Genomic DNA, 19,208 nt, shown 5'->3' with positions numbered 1-19,208 from the left:
CAGGCCTAGTGGCCCTCAGGACAAATGCAAATAAGGGAATCCAGGCATTCGACCACGCCCCTTTCCTGAGTTGGCAAGGCAAACTGGTACCCAAGCCGGCCAATCGGTGAAATGCTCACCTGCGGGGGCGGGGACTCGACGAGAGCCAATAGGACGTGAAGCAGGTGCTTCCATGGGCCAATGGCTTGGACGATGGGGCGGGCTTTCGATGAAGGGAAGGCAGTGGGAAAGATGGCGGCGGCCCTGGAACCCTCTGGGTGGTGGCAGCGGTGGCGGCGGCGTTTGTCGGCTCGGGATGGGTCCAGGATGTTGCTCCTTCTCCTTTTGTTGGGGTCAGGGCAGGGGCCACGGCAAGTCAGGGCGGGTCAAACGTTCGAGTACTTGAAACGGGAGCACTCGCTGTCGAAGCCCTACCAGGGTGAGGCGCCGGGGGCGAGGTGGTCGTGCATGGGGAGAGCTTCCGGACCTGAGCTTGTCCGTAGAGGCGGGGGCGGTGAAGGGCTTCATGGCCCCGAGGATGCTGCCGGCTGTGGGTGGGGGCACCGGGGGCTCTCGGATGCCACTAGCGCCGGGCCTGGAGGAAGGGGAGCTTAGAGTTGGGCAGGAGGAACGTGGGAAGGGGAGAGAACTGCGACCGATGGGCGTGATTGAGGGCCACTAGCAATGAGCCGGGCTCCGGATGGAGCTGTGGATGTGCTAGAAATAAAGCAGGCGGCAGAGCTAGGGTAGAACTTGGCCGGACTGAGAAGATAAAATTCTGTTGTCAGTTAAGACACGTGTACTTCTCCAGTCCAGGAGCCCTATTGATGAAAGAGGCTGGTTAGCTTTGCTCTGTTTAGTGTTTGTAGGCCGCTAGGCACAGCTTACCAACCAGAAAATTTACGTGGTTAGCTACAAAGAAGACCAAATCAGTGTAGATGGCTTAATTAACACAAGTCTGTTTCCCCACTGGAGGATATGGGGACAGCAAACAAACAAAAACACAAAGTGCAAGAGGGTATATACTGCTGCTAAGGGTGATTATTTACTTAGCAGATGCATCCAGTGCCTTCTTGTTGCTAATACTGTGGGTTATACAGACACAAAGTTCTCACTCTCAAGGGGCTGATAGTCTGAGGTAAGGAGAAAAGTAGCTTCACGCTTGGATTGTTCAAAGAAAGAATGTGATTAAGCCCCATAGCCCCAAAGGGTCAAGCTCTTTTGGTACAGCTGGGGAAATTTTTTTATTTAATGGTGGTAAAATCTACTCACATACAAAACGGGGAAGAATGGATCTGAGCTGTGGCTACTGTGGCATGGATAAAGTGAGAGCTCTGATGTGCTCTGGGGTCTTCACCGGAGAAAGTCTTTGTGAAAGGAAACTAAAGATGGTAAGGAGTTGAGATGTTATGAGTGACAGAAGATGGGAGATCAAGTGACATGAAGGGGGAAAAGAAGGTGATGACTCCAGCTTTCGGACGGTCCATGGTGGCCCTCCGAACGGGTTGGTGTTGAAGAGAATGAACTGATCTACTTCCTCTCCGTAGGCGTAGGCACAAGCGGTTCCTCCCTGTGGAATCTGATGGGCAATGCCATGGTGATGACCCAGTATATCCGCCTTACCCCGGATATGCAAAGTAAACAGGGTGCCCTGTGGAACCGGGTGGTAAGAATCTTTCTCCCTCCTGTGTTGCTGACCCAAAAAGTACTAAAAAGTTCACCAGTGGCATACTGACTTAGTTTCCCTGTCTATCCCAGTATTCTGTCTTCTGTGGATATCAAGGATTTTCATTTCAGAGATTATCATGACCTTCATAATGAAATCAGATATTTAGGGAGCTGCTCTGTTGCCCTAAGTATAGCAAATAATCAATTTTGATTCTATTTTCTGAAAATAGAAAAATAGCAGTCTTTAATTCCTGATTGACCTGATAGTGTTATTTTGCAGGTTAATAAGTTAACTCATGTTTAATTACTTTGCTTTATGAAATAGAAGACTGCTGTTTTAAATTTATCTCAAGCTTCATCCCAGTAGCACCGCGCGCCCCCCCCCCCTTGTTATTTCCCTTTGAGTCGAATTTTAAATTTTATTTTCGTGTAAAAGCCACTTTGAGCCCTTGGTCATTTTATTTGTCCTTCTTCTCTGGGCCTTTTCTAGCTACATTGTCTTCCTTGAGGTATGGCGGCAAGAAGTGAATGCAGTATTCCTGGTGTGGCTGCACTGTGATTTTGTACAAGTGTAAGATGATGCTTTCTTTTCGGTTTCCAGGGCTCTTTCTAAATCTTTTATGACCATTTTTAGGAGTGACCTTGGCATCCTTTAACACTTTCTCATGGGTTCGCAGAAGCTAAGAACTTACTTGTACATGGTTTTTATCATTAGTTGTAGACAAGTGAATCTCAGAAAAGGAAACGATTTATTTCCCCTGTTCATTTTGTGTGGCAGAGAATTCTAAAGGAGCAGTGGGATGAGAAGTTTCTACGTGGAGACTATTTGCACAAGCTGGCCCCTTATCCCAGACTGCAGTGCTGAACTCGGTCTTGGACAGAATGCAGGGCAGTGTGTTCTGTTAGAAGAGGTGAAGGGCTGGCAGTTGAAAGACTTGGGTTCTCAATCTAGCTGTATCACAGACCCAGTGTGAGCCCTGGCAGTTATTTATCCTCTCTCAGTTTGCAGTTTCTCCAACTGTTAAATGAGCTTCATAATATCTGTCCTACTTGCCCACCAGGGTTATTGTGAGAATAAAATAAGGCAATAGACATGAAAAAGCTTTGGAAAGTTAAAATGGTTACAGAAATGTGCTGTTGTTTGTTACACCTCTATTACAAGGTTCACTGATACAGGTCTATGGATTATAAATGATTGTGTCCAAGACTTTGCTGCTGTCTTGCTAGCCGTCTCTACGTAACCCTTTTATGTAGCAGTGATTCTAGTGTAGGATCTAGTTATCTTGCTCTTTTTCAGATTCTCTTATACCTGTAGTTTTTGTTATTTGACTCTCAGAATGAGCTTTGGCATTGTTTCTGAGTTATTTGAATAGGATGGATTTGTTTGAGCAGCTCTCGAATTTGGCTGTCCATTGGAGTTGGTGGCTGGGTCCCACCCCCAGAGATTCTGAAATAATTGGAATGGGGTGCAGCTTAGACACTGGGGTTTTTAAAAGCTCCCTAGGTGAATCTAACATGCAGCAAAGTCTGAGACCCCCTGTTAGACACAGTCCTGAGCAAAACTGTATAGCATCGCGCTACACAAGGCCAAGGAGAAGTGGCAGACACCTCTTGGCTCAGTGTGAACTTCTCTGGCCCTGCCCTCTTCCCAGGGGCTTCGTACCTACCCATTGGCTATGGGGCAGCTTCCTGCTGCTGAATTTCACGCTTGCTATGAAATCTAAATGAAATAGCAGAAAGATGAGAACCCCGAATGACAACACAGGGATTGGGCTCATCAGGGGAGGGAAAGCTATTGGAGATTTCAGCCTTGTTTGGTGAACCCAGAAGTGTCCACACCCCTTTTATTTTTGACTATGTACTCCCAATACTAACACTTCTGGAAGATTTCCCAGAAATTAAAAATGAAAACTGAAAATAATCTAGCAATATGTTGCTCAAGAGCCAGAACAATCTTTTTTTTGGCCACGCCACGAAGCTTGTGGGATCTTAGTTCCCTGACCAGGGATTTAACCCCGGGCCCTCGGCAGCAAAAGTGCAGAGTCCTAACCACTGGACCGCCAGGGAATTCCCCAGAACAATCTGTGTGGAGGGCCTTTGGCTGAACCCCACTGGTCTATCTGCTCGCCCTTCCCTTCTTTCTTCACTGTGAACTTTAAACCAGGAGCCTCTGTAAATCAAATACCCACTCTGGTTTGAAAGTCGGTTGAAAGTGGTTGAAAGTGTTCAACTATTTAGAACACTTAACCATCCACTTACCTCCTTCTCCATTTTTCCAAGGTTTTGATACACAATTCAAAAGAGGAAAAACAAGTCTGTTTGGTAACCACCTCCTTAAATGTTTTTCCACCAGAGGCTGTCCCTGTGCTGGGGATGGTGGTGTTCTCCTTTGGTGCATTTGTGCTCCCTGGCCGTGGGCCTGAGGTTGGTGGGGGCATAGCTTACCCCTTCTCAAGGGAACTCTGCGGGGGCCCCTCCACTTGGCATAGGGCCAAGTCTAGCCAATTAGAGTTGTTTATAGCATCTGCTAATTATTCCTGGAGACCTTTGCAGAATGCCTTAGCTTATCTTTTTCTTTTGTAATGAATGGGGCTTTGACCCTTCTTGAAATCCAAGCTTTTTAGAGTCTTTCTGTCAGAGGGGTGATCTTAAGTTGCAGATGAGTGTTAATTAATCAGCCACCTCTGCTCTGTAGGCTGAGATCCTTTGCTGGGTGGATGTAGGAGCACAGTGCTCTAACACGAAGTTCTCTTGTCTTTTCCAACTTTGGAGTGCTATCCTGTTTCTCTTGGGAGATGGTGAAGATAATGGGGAGGTTTATTCACTTTTCATATTAAATATCATATACAGTTGAATGGCTCAATCTGTTTAATTTTACCACACAAACACTTAGCAAGTCTTAGATCTCAGTTTTACCCCTTAGCCTCACGTCACCTCGTTTGTGTTTTCCGCGTCTGTAGACTGTGGATGAGGGCCTGAGGGCTTCGCGTTTCATGTTCCTCATTGATTCTAGGGTCTTTTTCACTTTAGCCGTGTTTCCTGAGAGACTGGGAGTTGCAGGTGCACTTCAAAATCCACGGACAAGGGAAGAAGAACCTGCACGGGGACGGCTTGGCGATCTGGTACACGAAGGATCGGATGCAGCCAGGTACCGGGACCCTGGGTTGGTCTTGTGGGGTGTGTGACAGGCCTGCTTTTTTGTGTGCCCTCTTTTTGAGAAGGGCGTGTCTCCACAGTGCCAGCGGTTTTCCCTCTCCCTTGATGTGTGTAGATAAAGACCGGCCTGTCTAGTCTCTAGAGTGGGGTCTGAGTCCTAAAAGCAGCTGAACTTGACTCATCCCGGGGTGATTTACTAATTGGTAACTTCTGCTTTCCCTTTGAAACCTCCCGTCCCGTTGGCCGGAGGAAAGCACTGCCTGTCCCGAACACTGACATTGGGCACGCTGGTTTCTTCTGGTCATGCTTAGTGACCGATCTCAGAACTCCAGAGTCGGGAGAAAGGAGAAGAGTTATCTATTTTTCCTTGTTGTGCGGGAGCCATTGCTCCAAGTTATGGCAAAACTCAGCCTGATTTGACCTGATCTCTTCCGCAACAAGAAGTGGAAACTTGGGAATTCAGTTCTCTCAGGGGTGTAGTCGTCACCAAGTGTTTGTGAAGCAGAATTCTTTAGGGGCGCCTAGCAACCAGTTTGGATCAGGGAGCAACTGGGGTGCTAAACAGGGTGGTGCTGGCCTTCTCTCTTTCCCCGCCTTTAATGACAAACAACTGCAGGTGCTTACTGGGTGCTTGTTACAGGCCGTGCCCTTCACTGGGTGCTTTTACAGCTGTTTCCTCATCTTAAGGAGAGGCTGGAAAGTCTTTTGAATTTCACTTTTTCCTCTATCATAGTGATGTATTATTCCTTTATCAACTCTTGGCTTTATTTCACTGTTCCTCATCTGTTCTCTCTCTCTAGGGCCTGTGTTTGGAAACATGGACAAATTTGTGGGGCTGGGAGTATTTGTAGACACGTATCCCAATGAGGAGAAGCAGCAAGAGGTAATGGCAAGTGTCAGAGCTTAGGTCAGCTGCCCTGACGTCACAGCCCTTTGCCTTAGGAGTGTTGTTCAAGAGGAAACAGAGGGGAAAGAAAGTGAGGGGTTCGGTTCTATTTTCTTCACCTGCTGAACTTCAAGAGTTAATGTCTCTGTCAGGGTTTTTTCTAGATAGAGCTGTTTATGGTGCGCAGTCTTGGGAATGGCTCTCGCAAATGGGGGCTCTTTCTTTAGTGTTAGCAGTGTGCTCTCTTGTGCACGTTGGGAGCCCCTAGGCTTGAGCCTGCGTGGCTGGTTGGTGTTCCTAGGCCAGCACGGAGCAAGCGGAATTTATGTACCTCCGCTCCCCTGACGTCCTGTCTCACTGCTGAGCTCTCTTCTGCAGCTGCTCCCCCTTGCCCGCATCCTCTTCTTCTTCCTCTTCTCAGAGGAGTGCACAGCAAGTCTCCTCTCCTCTAGGAAAGGCTGTAAAAAGAAATTGATGAAATCTCAGCATTTTGTGGAAACCCAGTATCTGGCTGTTGGCAGAAGCTTCTTTCTGTTAGCTGACCCTGAGTGTTCTTAAGTACTGTCTTACACTAGCAACAGGTCTGTGCTCGCTCTCTGCCTAATGGCCCTAAGAGCAGATGGTGGGAAGATGATTAGAACACGTTGTTGCTGGGTATCCTCTTGCTAAATAATATTTAGCAAGAAAGGCAGGATTAGGAATGGAGGCCCAACTTACTTTACTTTTTTCCCCAAAAGTTCCTTATGGAAAATTTCAAACTTATAAAAAAATTGGATGAACAGGTCATTGTATATGCAACACCCAGATTCAACAGTTTTTCACATTCCCCACAGAGTTCTGCTTAGAGGAAGTGGAAAGTGAGACCTGAGGTAGGAGAGGAACCTTTGTCGTGGGTCAGTTATAGACTTGCTTCTCCACGTTGCTTCTGGGCTCTTCTTCCGTCCATCAGACCTCAAGCACTTTCAAGGTGCCAGGCCCTGGGAATTAGCGAGACCAGCACAGTCCTTGCACTTAATAGCAGGGGTGCTGATGTAATAGTAAGGGTGCTGATGGGGGTGCTCCAGGGGGGCTATAGGAAGACCCAGCAGGAGCATCTAACCTGGGGTGGGACGGTGGAGGTGGGGACAGCGGTTGGGAAAGACTTCTTCCAGGAAGTGACATTGACGTTGAAATCTGCAGAATTAGGAACCAGTGCAGAGGGAAAAGCCATGTGTTAAGGTGATAAAGTTAGAGAAGGGAAAGTGGATGTGAGGGGAAAAGGGGGGTCAGGGAGAGATGAGGGTAGAAAGAAAAACAGGGCCCTCAGTCTCGCCATGTTCCAGGGCCGCCATTCACATTGCATTCTTTGCTGCTAACACTCCTTCCTCTTGAGCAAATTAACTGGCCCGTGAGATTGAGCAGCGTCTCCTTGGGGGGTTGGTGACTTGGCTGTTTAGACCGGCAGCAGAGCAACCTGAATGTAGGTGACTCGTCCTCACCGTGCACGTGGTGGGGCAGGTTCTGAAGGGTGGTGTGTCTGCTGGGGAGTCTGGGTTTCTAAGTATTTTAAGGGGGTAAGTGCATTAAAGGATTTTAATGAGGGGAATGTCATGAGAAGGTTTGCAGTCCCGCTGAAGAAATAGTGGTGGTAGTTAGAAATACATCTGAATACGAGGTGTGGGCTTCAGGGCTTGACCAGAGTTTTAAACGTGGCTCCCTGCTTCTCCCAGAAATAAATTGTTCAAACTCTTTTAGCTTCCATTTCTCCATCAGATAGGAGTAATTCTGGTTGAGAGGGCAGATCTGATGGGCCTCATTTTGTAAGGAGAATAGATGTTAATAAAAAAAATTAGTTTCAGATGGTAAAAATCGGGACTTCTTTTCCGCCTTACTCCCAGCTGCACTTGGAATTACCTGGAGAGCATTTAAAACTATTGATGTCCAGGCCCCGAGCTCAGAGAGCCTGATGCTGTTTGTCTTAGGTGCAATCTGGGCAACCTGACTTTTTCAGAGATCTCCAGGTGAGAGTCCCATACGTAACCAGGATGAAGAACCCCTGGATCAACGTCAGGTCATTGTTTCCTTATTATTTATTAAACAAATTTATTTATTTAAACTAAATTCAAAAAAAAAAAAAGAACAAAAGCAGTTTCTGTTTCTTAGTGTCTGTTATGTGCCAGGCACTTTGCAGTTATTATTTTGATCCTCATCAGATCTCCTTATAGTCAATATTATTTTTCCCATTTTACCAATGCATAAACAGAAGACTGGAGAAGTGTCTTGTCTAAGGTGACAGCCAATATAAGGTGGAACCAGATTTTGAACACTGGTCCACCTGATTCCACAGGCTGCACTTGTAATTATGGTGCTCTGCCACCTCCCGTCCATTTTTTCCTTATGCCAGGATGATTTCCTTGAGAACGGAGATACGCATTCTCGGAGTGATCTCCTCTGCAATTTCAGTTCTCAGAGCTTATGCTCAGTGCAGAGAGTGGAGAAAGTGTACTCCTCTCTACGTCCCAGCGACCTGGTCCTGTCTTAGAGGGTGAGGTCAGATGTGTTTTGTTAGCGGCATGGTTTTCTTTGACATCATACTTGAAGGTGCCAGGCATTGTTTTAAGTGCTTTTACATGTCTTACCTATTTATCCTAACAACCCGTTGGGGTAGATATTATTGTTATCCCTACATTATGGGTAAGAAACTGAAGTACAGAAAGGTTAAAAAAAACTCGTCAGTGACACCCCGGTAGTGGGTTTGACTCCAGAGACTGCAATCTCTTTATTTTGCTTTATTATTTTGAGCTCATAAGGAGAGGATGACAAATATAGTACCTTTGGAAAATTTGGAAACATCGTTTGTTGAAGATGTGCTGGACAAGGAGGACAAGGAGCAGGCAGCAGGGGCTGTGGAACAATTCAGCAGATCGCTCAAGGCAGTGGTAAAATTGTCTCTCTGGTTTCTTGTTTCCTTGTCACCAGAGTGCCCTTGACATCGTTGCTCAGTTCACTGTCTACCACATTTGTTTATGAGGAAATATTGGGAAAATACTAGCAACATTAATGCATCTGAGAAGGGGGTGAGGGAGTTTAGGATTTAAGTTGTGTTTAGGCTTGGCTCCCTGAAATCAGGACACGTTGTTCAAGATCACATAACCTCAGTTCCCCCATGAGCAATATAAGAATTGTTGTTTAGGTAAGTCAAGAGCTTTAGTATTTGAAGAACAGGGTACCACCTGTGCCACAGTGAGATTGTCAGACCATAAATGGCTGTTAAAATGATAGTTGAAGAAATAGAAAATCTGGATAGATTGAATTGGTAATTAAAAAGTGACTCACAAAGAAAAGCTCAGGCCCAGATGGCCTCACTGGTAAATTCTACCAAACATAAGGTAGAATTAATACCAATTCTCAAACCCATATGAAAAATCAAAGGAGCGGATGCTAACCAATTCATTCTCTGAGGCCAGTGTTATCCTGATACCAAAGCCGGATAAAGACATCACAAGAAATGGAAAGTACAGACCAATATCTCTTGTGAGTATAGATGTGAAAGTCATCAACAAAATACTAGTAAACCAAATCTAGCAACATATAAAAAGGAGTATACACCATGTGTAAATACACTATATTTATGCTAGGAATTCACAGTTGGTTTAATATCTGAGCATTAATATGATAGACCATATTAATAGAATAAAGGACAGAAACCATCTAATCATATAAATAGATGTAGAAAAAGTATTTGACAAAACTAAATACCTTTTTATAATAATAAAAATACTCAACAAATTAGTAATAGAAGGGAACTTCCTTAACCTGTTAAAGGGCATTTATGAAAACCCTACAGGGCTTCCCTGGTGGTGCAGTGGTTGAGAGTCCGCCTGCCGATGCAGGGGACATGGGTTCGTGCCCCGGTCCGGGAAGATTCCATATGCCGCGGAGCGGCTGGGCCCTTGAGCCATGGCCGCTGAGCCTGCGCGTCCGGAGCCTGTGCTCCGCAATGGGAGAGGCCACAACAGTGAGAGGCCCGCGTACCGCAAAAAAAAAAACAAACAAAAAAAAAACAAAAAAAAACGGTACAGCTAACATCATACTTAATTTTGAAAGACTGAATCCTTTCCCCCTAAGATCAGGAATAAGGCAAGACTATCTGCTCTTGCCTCCTCTATTCAACATTGTACTGGAGGTTCTAGTCAGGGCAGCTAGTCCAGACTGGGAAGGAAGAAGTAACCACTTCTCTTTGTAGATGATGTGATCTTATCTATAGAAAATCCTAATGAATCCACAAAAAGCTATTAGAACTAATGAATTCAGCAAGGTTATAGGATATAAGATCAACGTACAAAAATCTATTGTGTGTTATATGCTTGCATTGAACAATCAGAAAATGAAAGTAAGAAAACAATTCCATTAACTATCATCAAAAAGAATAAAGTACTTAGAAATAAATTTAACTGAAAAACTTATACTCTGAAAACTATAAAGTATTGTTGAAAGAAACTGAAAAAGAGCTAAGTCAACAGAAAGACATCCCATGTCATGGATTGGAAAATTTTGTATCATTAAGATGGTGATACTCCCCACATTGATCTACAGATTTGAGGGAACCCCTATCTTTCAAAAGCCTAGCTGGCTTCTTTGCAGAAATTGACAAGCTGATTCTACAATCAGTATTGAAATTCAAGAGAACCAGAATAGCCTCCTCTTGATTAAAGAGGAGCAAAGTTGGAGGACTCACATTTCCTGTATTTAAAACTTACTATAAAGCTACAGTAATAAAGACAGTGTGGTAGTGGCATAAGGATAGACGTATAGCTCAATGGAATAGAATTGAAAATCCACACATAAATCCTCACAATTATGAACAAGTGATTTTTGATAAAGGTGCCAAGTCAATTCAATAAGGAAAGAATCATCTTTTCACCAGATGGTGCTGAGACAACTGGATATCCATAGGCAGCATAATGAAGTGTTTCCCTACCTCACACCATACACAAATGTTAACCCAAAGTGGATCAAAAACTAAATGTGAATCACCAAAATTAAAAAGTTTTATACTTTGAAGGACACTATCAAGAAAGTGAAAAGACAACCCATGGAATAGAAAATAAATGTGAATTGTATATCCGATAAGGGACTTGTAATAGTTCCTTATATATTCTAGGTACAACTCAGTAATTAAAAAGACTGCCCAAGTGAAAAATGGCCAAAGGATCTGAATAGATACTTCCCAAAGAAGAGATATAAATGGCCAATAAACACATGAAAAGATGCTCAACTTCATTAGCTATTAGGGGCATACAAATCAAAACCACAGTGAGAAAAAAAAGACCACAATGAGATGCCACTTTATATCCACTTGTCTGGCTAAAATAAAAAAACAGATGATAACAAGTTTGGTAAAGATGTGGAGTAATTGGAACCTTCATACACTGCTGGTGGGGGTGGAAAATGGTACAGTTGTTTTGGAAAACTATTCCATAGTTCTTCAAATGGTTAAATGTAGAGTTTATATGATCCAGCAGTTCCACTCCTAGGTATATACACCCAAGAGAAATAAAAACATGTCTACACAAAAAGTTACATGAATGTTCATAGCAGCATTATCCATAATAGCCAAAAATGGATCCAACTCAAATCTCCATCAGCTGATGAATGGATAAACAAAATATATCTATACAATGGGATATCATTCAACATTAAAAGGAAATGAAGCATTGATACATGCTTCAATATGGATGACCTTTGGAAAGATGCTAAGCAAAAGAAGCGAGTCACAAAAGACCACATATTGTATAATCCCATATATAAAAAATGTTCAGAATAGCAAATCTATAGAGACAAAGTAGATGAGTGGTTGCCAGGGTTGGGGGCTGGGGTGGGGAGAGTGCACAGGGTTTCTTTTGGGGGTGATGAAAGTGTTCTACAATTCATTGCGGTTATCATAATCTTACCTGTGAACATACTAAAAAACCCATTGAATTATAGATTTTTTTAAAATTTTTATTTATTTATTTTTGGCTGTGTTGGGTCTTTGTTTCTGTGCGAGGGCTTTCTCTAGTTGCAGCAAGCGGGGGACACTCTTAATCACGGTGCGCGGGCCTCTCTTGTTGCAGAGCACAGGCTCCAGACGCGCAGGCTCAGTAGTTGTGGCTCGCGGGCCTAGCTGCTCCGCCGCGTGTGGGGTCCTCCCGTCTTACCTGTGAACATACTAAAAAACCCATTGAATTATAGATTTTTTTAAAATTTTTATTTATTTATTTTTGGCTGTGTTGGGTCTTTGTTTCTGTGCGAGGGGTTTCTCTAGTTGCAGCAAGCGGGGGACACTCTTAATCACGGTGCGCGGGCCTCTCTTGTTGCAGAGCACAGGCTCCAGACGCGCAGGCTCAGTAGTTGTGGCTCACGGGCCTAGCTGCTCCGCCGCATGTGGGATCCTCCCAGACCAGGGCTCGAACCCGTGTCCCCTGCATTGGCAGGCAGACTGTCAACCACTGCGCCACCAGGGAAGCCCCCGAATTATAGATTTTAAATAGGTGAATTGTGTGGTATGTGAGTTACATCTTGGCATTGCTAACTTTTTACAATGTTGATTAAAACACAACCTGATCATCTTTTCTTGGCACCAGGACGTCATCAGCTGATGGTCATCCGTTTCTCAGGAGAACACAGATGTTGGTGAAGAGTTGCAGAGAACTCAGTAGCAGTCTTGGAGTAGGAATGTCTTCTCTCAGTTGAAATCACAGTGTGGTGGCAAGAGGCCTTCCTGGAATGAGAGCCCAGAAGTGCAGCCCTTTGCAGCCTTGGCCCTCATTCTTCCCAGTGAGACCTTCAGGCCTCACCCCTGGAGGCAGAAACAGCTGGTTGGAAAGTGGTGCGAGCAGCTCACTGCTCTTCTCAGATAGGCCAGCTTGGAAGTCTAGTTTGAGGTGCTTCCTGTATTTTTTTAATGTGATGATCGTTTTTTCCTCTTTTGAAACTGGAAGAAAATTAACAATAATACGCCATTCCAATTGGAAAGCACATTCCCTCAAATCTTTATGTTGATGAAGGCACTAATCCCTTTTGGTCTCTTTATTGTTGGTGGACAGAATTTTTACAGTTTTAAAGGAACTCCATAACTTCTTAAATTCTCTTGTTGTTATACTACTTGGATGTGACTTAGGTTTTTTTTTTTTTTTCTCAGTCCTTGGTGAGGCAGTGTTTTCTAAGAGACACTCCTTTGGAAACTAGGTCCAGCAAGCTCTCAGATGTGATTAGGCAGTGAGGCTGAGCTTCATTGGTGAGAACTAGTTTTCAAGGGAAGTAGAAATGTATGGCTTTCTGGTAGATTTGAATGCAATAGGATTTTACATACAATGTCAGGAGATTCACGGGTTCCCCACAGTAGAACGATAGACAAGATCTCCTATTCCGTAGAGTTAACGAGAAGTATTCACATGCTACCATAATGTTGGTTAGCAGTGAGATTAAGGTGTTGGCTCTTACGCCGTGTTCTGCATCTTGGCCCTTGTAATCTGGGTAGGTGGGTTATGAACTTCAGTGTTTGGGGCATACCTCGAGTTTAAGGTTTCCTGATTTTACAGTACTCTGTTGAAGTCCCCACATTACATGGTTTGGGTTTGCTCTAGTTGGGGATCACAACTAAGATAAATGGGATTAAAATCATTCTGTGAGTTTAAGAGTTCATGATAATTAATGTTCAAGTATGTGAAGCTCTTCCAGGCAGTCAGCTGGCCTGGAGGCTGCACTGTTCCGTATCCTCCAGTTGAGGAGCTTTGAGACTTGGAGACAGAGTCACAGCTAGTCTAGTTTAGTAGGAGTTTGGGGGCTTATGGAGCAGGGGCCTTCGCATGCTGCTTAATCTCACTGATGTTACCCATTCTAAGTAGGATGGGTATTGCTCAGTTAACCAGTCACCTCTATCCAGATTCCTGCACAAAGGGTTAGTTGGATGAAGATTACTGTAGGACCAGCGACTTAGAAAGTTTTGAAAGTCTGAAAAGTGTCTGTCTGGGAAGTGGCAGTGAGTGTGTTCTTTTGGTGAGCCAAGGGGAAGGTCACATGGAGGTGTGAAGGGAGGTGCTGTAGAAGAGGCATTTGTTTTGTTATTCTTATTTTTATGTAAAAGCTCATTACAGAAAAATCAGAAAAGACTAAAACAACAACAACTATACACACCTTTTTAAAAATGAAAACATTGCATCATATTTAACATACTGTTTTTCTAAACCTTTTTTTAATTTTGAAATTTTTTAGACACAGAAAAATTGAAAGTGTGGTAAATACTAGATTCAGATTAATCATTAAAATTTTTAAAATTTTGATATAATTTCAGACTTACAGATAACTTACAGTAATGCAACAAAGAATTCTAGAATGCTCTTCACCCAGATTTCCCAAAATGTTAATGTTTTAGTACATTGGCTTTGTCCTTTTCTTGGAGCACAGGCTCCGGACGCGCAGGCTCAGCGGCCATGGCTCGTGGGCCCAGCCGCTCTGCGGCATGTGGGATCTTCCCAGACTGGGGCACAAACAACCCGTGTCCCCTGCATCGGCAGGCGGACTCTCAACCACTGTGCCACCAGGGAAGCCCTGTCCTTTTACGTGTATATGTGTCTGTCTGTGCCTGTGCTCATGCGTGTGTGTGTGTGTGTGTGTGTGTGTGTGTGTGTGTGAGTGACCTCATGCATATGTGTACATTTTTTCTGAACTACTTAAGAGTAAATTGCCTTCATCATGTTTACTTAATCCTAAATTCTTCACGTGTTTTCCCTAAACACAGTGATAAAAATCAGGAACTTAACATTGATAACGATATTATTATTTAATCTATTGACCTTATCAATTTCACCAGTTGTCCCCACTGTGTCTTTTATAGCAAAAGAAAACCCCAGATCCTGTGTTGCATTCAGTTGTCACATCTCTCCTTTCCTTTAATTTGGAGCCATTTTCCAGTATTTCTTTGTGTTTCAGGGTATATTAGAGACCTAGGTTTTTTGTTTGTTTGTTTGCTGGTTTTGGTTGTATCTAAGTATATACCAACCATTGTTCCATACTGATTGATCTTGAGAGCAGTATGGCATAGTGATTGAGCCAGGGCTCCGAAGCCAGACTACCTGGTTTCAAACCCTGGTTTCACTCCTTAATTCCTGCATTATCTTAAACAAGTTTTCTTAACTGTGAAATGCAGATCCCAGTACTACCTCTTAGGGTTGTGAGAATTAAATGAACGCATATGTGTACATTACTGAGTACAGTGGCGGGCACAGAGTAAGCTCTCCAAAAACGCTAGCTGTTCGTATTCACACCACTAAGTGACATTCCCAGGGACGTTTTACCGACATCTTGGCAGTAGCTGGTGTGGCTCTGTGCTCTCCCTCTCCCCTCCCACCCTCCTTTTTTTCACATCTAGGTTCCAGGGAGCAAACTCGGCCAGCTTCCTCAACCGCACTGGGGTTTAGGTTGGTAAACCTGCTTTAAGAGAGTGGCTCCTAGATGCTGGTTCATAGACTCATATTGGTTGGTTACAGAGTTTCACTGGTTTAAGAATAGGAACAGTGAAGTGACTTTTCATAAATGTGAAATGTTTTATTAATTATTTATTTATTATAAAATTATATAGTTCTTTCTTTTTTTGGTTTAAAATGTTTTTAAAAATGATGTTTATTATAGATGGTTGTCCTGTCATTCATTATTACATTTTAATATATTTAGTAGGCAAAAAAAAAAAAAGCAAGAAAAGGCAAACCTGTTAATCCCAAAAATATGTTTAGAGATTTTAGTGGTCCATGACAGCCAATGGTCTGGGAATTACTGCTCTAAAAGACATATGTTTGGCTTATATATGAACACCTGTGAACAATATATCTAAAAATTCATTAATAAATTAATGAATGAATTAACCAATGACTAAAGTCATTGGTTGAATGAACATTTATTGACTCCCTTCTGAATACCAGACACTGTACTAAATGCTTCACATATTTCGTTTCATCTTCGTAATTAACCCTGTGAGCTGTGTGTTATTCTCCCTGCTTACAGTGAGGAAATAGAATCTCAGAGAGATTACACAGGTGTGAGTGGTGTAACTGCATTTAGAGCCCAGGTCTCCCTGATTACAGAGGGCTGTGTGCTCTTTTTTACACCTAGTGGTTTCACAGCCTGTGTGCTTTGCACCTGTGGAATTTTAGCATAGGGTCCACACAGCCACAAGTTCATGAGTCTCTTTTCAATCAAGTTACGCTGAAGATGCAATACCGTGTGGAGGGCCTCGTAATACAAAAAGTTGAAGACATCTCCCCACCTTTCCGACATCAACCATTTGGACAGTAGGTAGGAGTTCCTAATTTTTGATGACTCTTAAATTAGGAGTGAAAACTACCACCTTTGCCGGAGTCAGGGTGATTCTTATGCCTTTGGTTCTGGCTATATATAGGCTGCTCTCCAAGGAAAGAAAATTAGCTGCTGTGTCAAATGAGTGGGTACCCAAGGAACCCTTCAAGAACTCCTGACTGGGCATAGAAGTTAAGATGGCATTTAAAGACATCGTTAATGTGAGGTGTAAAGTGGAAGGCCAAGTTAGGAGTTGCTGAAGTAGACAGATTCCAGCTCCAAAGCTGTGAGACTGTCTAGGGCAGTATTTCTTAACTTTGGCTGCACATCCCAGTCGTCTGTGGTGCCTCTTAAAAAATACATAGTCCCTTGCCCCCTGCTAGACCTACTGAGTGAGGCTCTTTGACTGCGGGACCCACGTGTATGTGCAGTTGAAAAGCTCCCCCAGGTCATCCTGAGGCCCAGCTTGCCTCTGGCTGATACTGGATGATTGGCTGTTTCACCAGCCTTGGGAAGAGTAAGGTCCCCTTAGGTTAAGGATCGCTGTCCTAGGCACGCCCTTGCAAGTTACAACTTCAACTTCCGATCACAGGTGCTGGGGTTGATACATGAAGCAAGCCTTCGGATCCTCAGAGCTCACGAGGGCATTTTCAATCCCTTCTTTCCCTAACTGTTTACTGAAGTTATGGGCTTTCTTGTCAGAAGCCCATCTTTGGAAACTGCTGATAACATACTCATGATTCCCTTGCCCTGAATGATAGTCGTAGAAGAGTAGTTTTCCAGCAGTTTAAGCATCCACTGATTGATTTCATACCTTTCTGTAATCCTGCACATATGCCACCAGTGGCACAAGAGAAGAGCAGCTGCTCTGAGGCTTACCCCAGACCCTTGCTGTGGCCTGTAAGGGGCTGGCTCCCTCCTCAACCCACACCAGCCCCTTCTTCACTAGCTGGGTTGAAGACACCCCTGTCATCTTCTGGTCCTTGAATATGCCAACCTCATGCTTCCTGTGCCCTCAGATTTTTTGGTGGATTCCCTCTAACTACTTGGGTCTCAGCTCAGATGTTGTCTCCTCAGAGAGAGGTTTCCTCATCAGTCTCTATTGTGTTACCTATTTTATTTTCTTCATAGCATTTATCAGTCTCAAATGATTTTATTTGCTTACTTATGGTTTGTCCCCTCCACTTTAATGTCAGCTCCATGAGAGCAGATGTCTGCCTATCTTGTTTACCATTGAGCTCCCAGCATCTGGGACTGTGCCTGGCTCGTAATAGGTGCTCACTAAGTATTAGAGGGCAGGAACGCTTTGGGTTCTACACCTTTGCCCACACTTCCTGTAGGGCAGGGCCGAGCTGAGCTTGTACGGGTATCTCTTGTTGCTAGTAGCTTAGAACTGTAGCAGTTTTCTGGAGCAAAGCTAAACATGCTTGAACCTTGTGATTTTTCTAAGTCTGTCCTGCTGCAGCGTTCCCACAGAGTTTTTTCTTGCCCACATGTTGTCGGTTAGAATAACTGTTTGGAAATATTTGTCCATAAGGCTCAATTACAGGGTAAATGATCCCTTTGGATTAGAGTTAATTTGATAGCCTCTCAAGTGGTGGGATTTTTGTCTTCTGGGCAAGAGCTGTATCCTGAGATCCTGGGCAGTAAAGGACATCTTGAATTTGGAAGAATTTAGCCCTATTTATCACTCCTGTCTCTCCCCTTGCTAAAGAAATACTGTAGTCTGGGTACAGACCAACTCATGGCCTGACTTTTGGACTGTCAGAGACATAAGTGAGGCCTGCTTGGAGAGTGTGATGCTGTGTGTTTTATAAAGTTTCGGAGAGTTTCAGGACCCCATGTGGGTTAGAGGGGTCTTCCTAGTGGACCCCTTTGAGAATCTGATGAGGGCAGCAGACCCTCTCCTTAGAAAATGTACAAACACCTGTAGATATAGTTTTGCCTGTAATTTTGAGGGGTATGAGGACTTGCGAAATGCCTTCCACGGACCCTAAAATTCTGTTTGGGGATTTAGATTGGTTTGCTCATCCACCACAGCTGGGTCATAGCTCTTCCCTGGCTGTTTCTTTCTGACTTGATCTCCTGTCTTCTGTGCCCTCTCTTGTTTTTATAATAACCTGCTGGACCCTGTCAGGCCCAGAAGAGGCGATATTCTCCCGGAGTCCAGGTACTTAGTTCTTGACGCACCATGGCCATCCCGTACTCCCTATGTGTCCATCCAACATTTGCTACTGTTTAGAATCCGTGTGGCTGTTGTCTCAGGAGTCACCAGTCTCTGATTTCGACTGCATCTTCACCTTGCATGTTGATTGTTTAGGACAATGAGGGACTCACCAAAGAAGTGGCATGTCTCATTTTCCTGTCCTTTCATCCCCCTGCCTCTCTGCACTGCCTTAGCACTGGGCTTGTGGTTAGCTCATCATTTCTAGGGAAGAATTTGCTCCACGAGTCTATTGGAGAGAGAGGGCCTCTGAAGTAGGTGAGAAAATGGGTGGCATATGGGGAAACTCTCAGTGGGAGAACCTCGCCCTGAATATTAGTGGGAGAAGTTATGTGTTGTGAAGCTTAAATGGGCTGGATGGTCTCTTGCCTAAGAACAGTCACGTGTGGTTGGAGAACACCACCTTGCAGCCTGGTTCTGGCGCTGCCCTTTCTGAGTCCTGACCCACTTAGCATCATATGCTTATAGAATTTTAGAATTTGAAAGGTGCTATCCTGAATGGAAAGATTTCCCTGATTGAACAGGTATTTTCGGAATACATCTGTGTGCAAAATACTTGCCCTGCGGGGGGAAGGGATGGAGCTAAGGTGGACACATGCACAGAGGCATAATAAATGATTTTTCTCTTCAAGAAATTTACATGGCAATTACACACACACACACACACACACACACACACACACACACACACACACAGAGACACGAAGAAAAACAACAGTCTTGGGTAGACTATAAGTGCCAAATGGCGATCTTTGGGAGGATTCCAGTCAGACTCCAGAGTGTCAGAGGGGCCATTTCAGACCCACCCCAAATGGGTGCAAGGAGGATTCCTGAAGGCAGGTAGAGAGGTCAGTCACTTACTTCTGGGCCATGTCCCTCGAGCGACCATCTCAGTGTGGGTTCTCAGAGGCTGCTAGTGATGAGACAGAGTGGTTGTCTGGTCTGCTGTGAGGAGCTCAGCTTTATGTGCAGAATTCCTGATGC

General features: G+C 44.2%; 1 protein-coding gene across 6 annotated transcripts; it reads left to right on the top strand.

The window, feature by feature from the left end:
* The first annotated feature begins 231 nt into the window (after window positions 1-231).
* LMAN2L (lectin, mannose binding 2 like) lies at window positions 232-19,202 on the top strand. 6 transcript variants are annotated; one of them, XR_003682265.1, is made up of 7 exons: window positions 232-418; window positions 1,527-1,645; window positions 4,678-4,795; window positions 5,604-5,686; window positions 7,651-8,607; window positions 12,295-16,000; window positions 18,138-18,170. XR_003682265.1 is itself a non-coding variant. In XM_028496689.1 (5 exons), exons 1-5 carry the CDS (start codon window positions 232-234, stop codon window positions 18,183-18,185), a joined length of 555 nt encoding a protein of 184 aa, XP_028352490.1. In that variant the 3' UTR covers window positions 18,186-19,202. The 6 variants fall into 6 exon arrangements, 3 of the variants coding, with proteins under 3 accessions (XP_028352490.1, XP_028352491.1, XP_028352489.1); XR_003682264.1 differs by having other exon boundaries at window positions 15,906-19,202; XR_003682263.1 differs by having other exon boundaries at window positions 12,295-19,202.
* Window positions 19,203-19,208: the final 6 nt, after the last annotated feature.

This window comes from Physeter macrocephalus, chromosome 12 (assembly GCF_002837175.3).
Source record: "Physeter macrocephalus isolate SW-GA chromosome 12, ASM283717v5, whole genome shotgun sequence".
Taxonomy (NCBI): domain Eukaryota; kingdom Metazoa; phylum Chordata; class Mammalia; order Artiodactyla; family Physeteridae; genus Physeter; species Physeter macrocephalus.
This window is presented reverse-complemented; position numbering and strand designations above follow the sequence as displayed.

Excerpts from the sequence above, each read along its gene's own strand:
- LMAN2L (XM_028496688.2), top strand. The coding sequence starts at position 232 with ATGGCGGCGGCCCTGGAACCCTCTGGGTGGTGGCAGCGGTGGCGGCGG. Across the intron at positions 419-1,526 it reads GCTGTCGAAGCCCTACCAGG|GCGTAGGCACAAGCGGTTCC; the intron begins GTGAGGCGCCGG and ends TCCTCTCCGTAG. Across the intron at positions 4,796-5,603 it reads GAAGGATCGGATGCAGCCAG|GGCCTGTGTTTGGAAACATG; the intron begins GTACCGGGACCC and ends CTCTCTCTCTAG.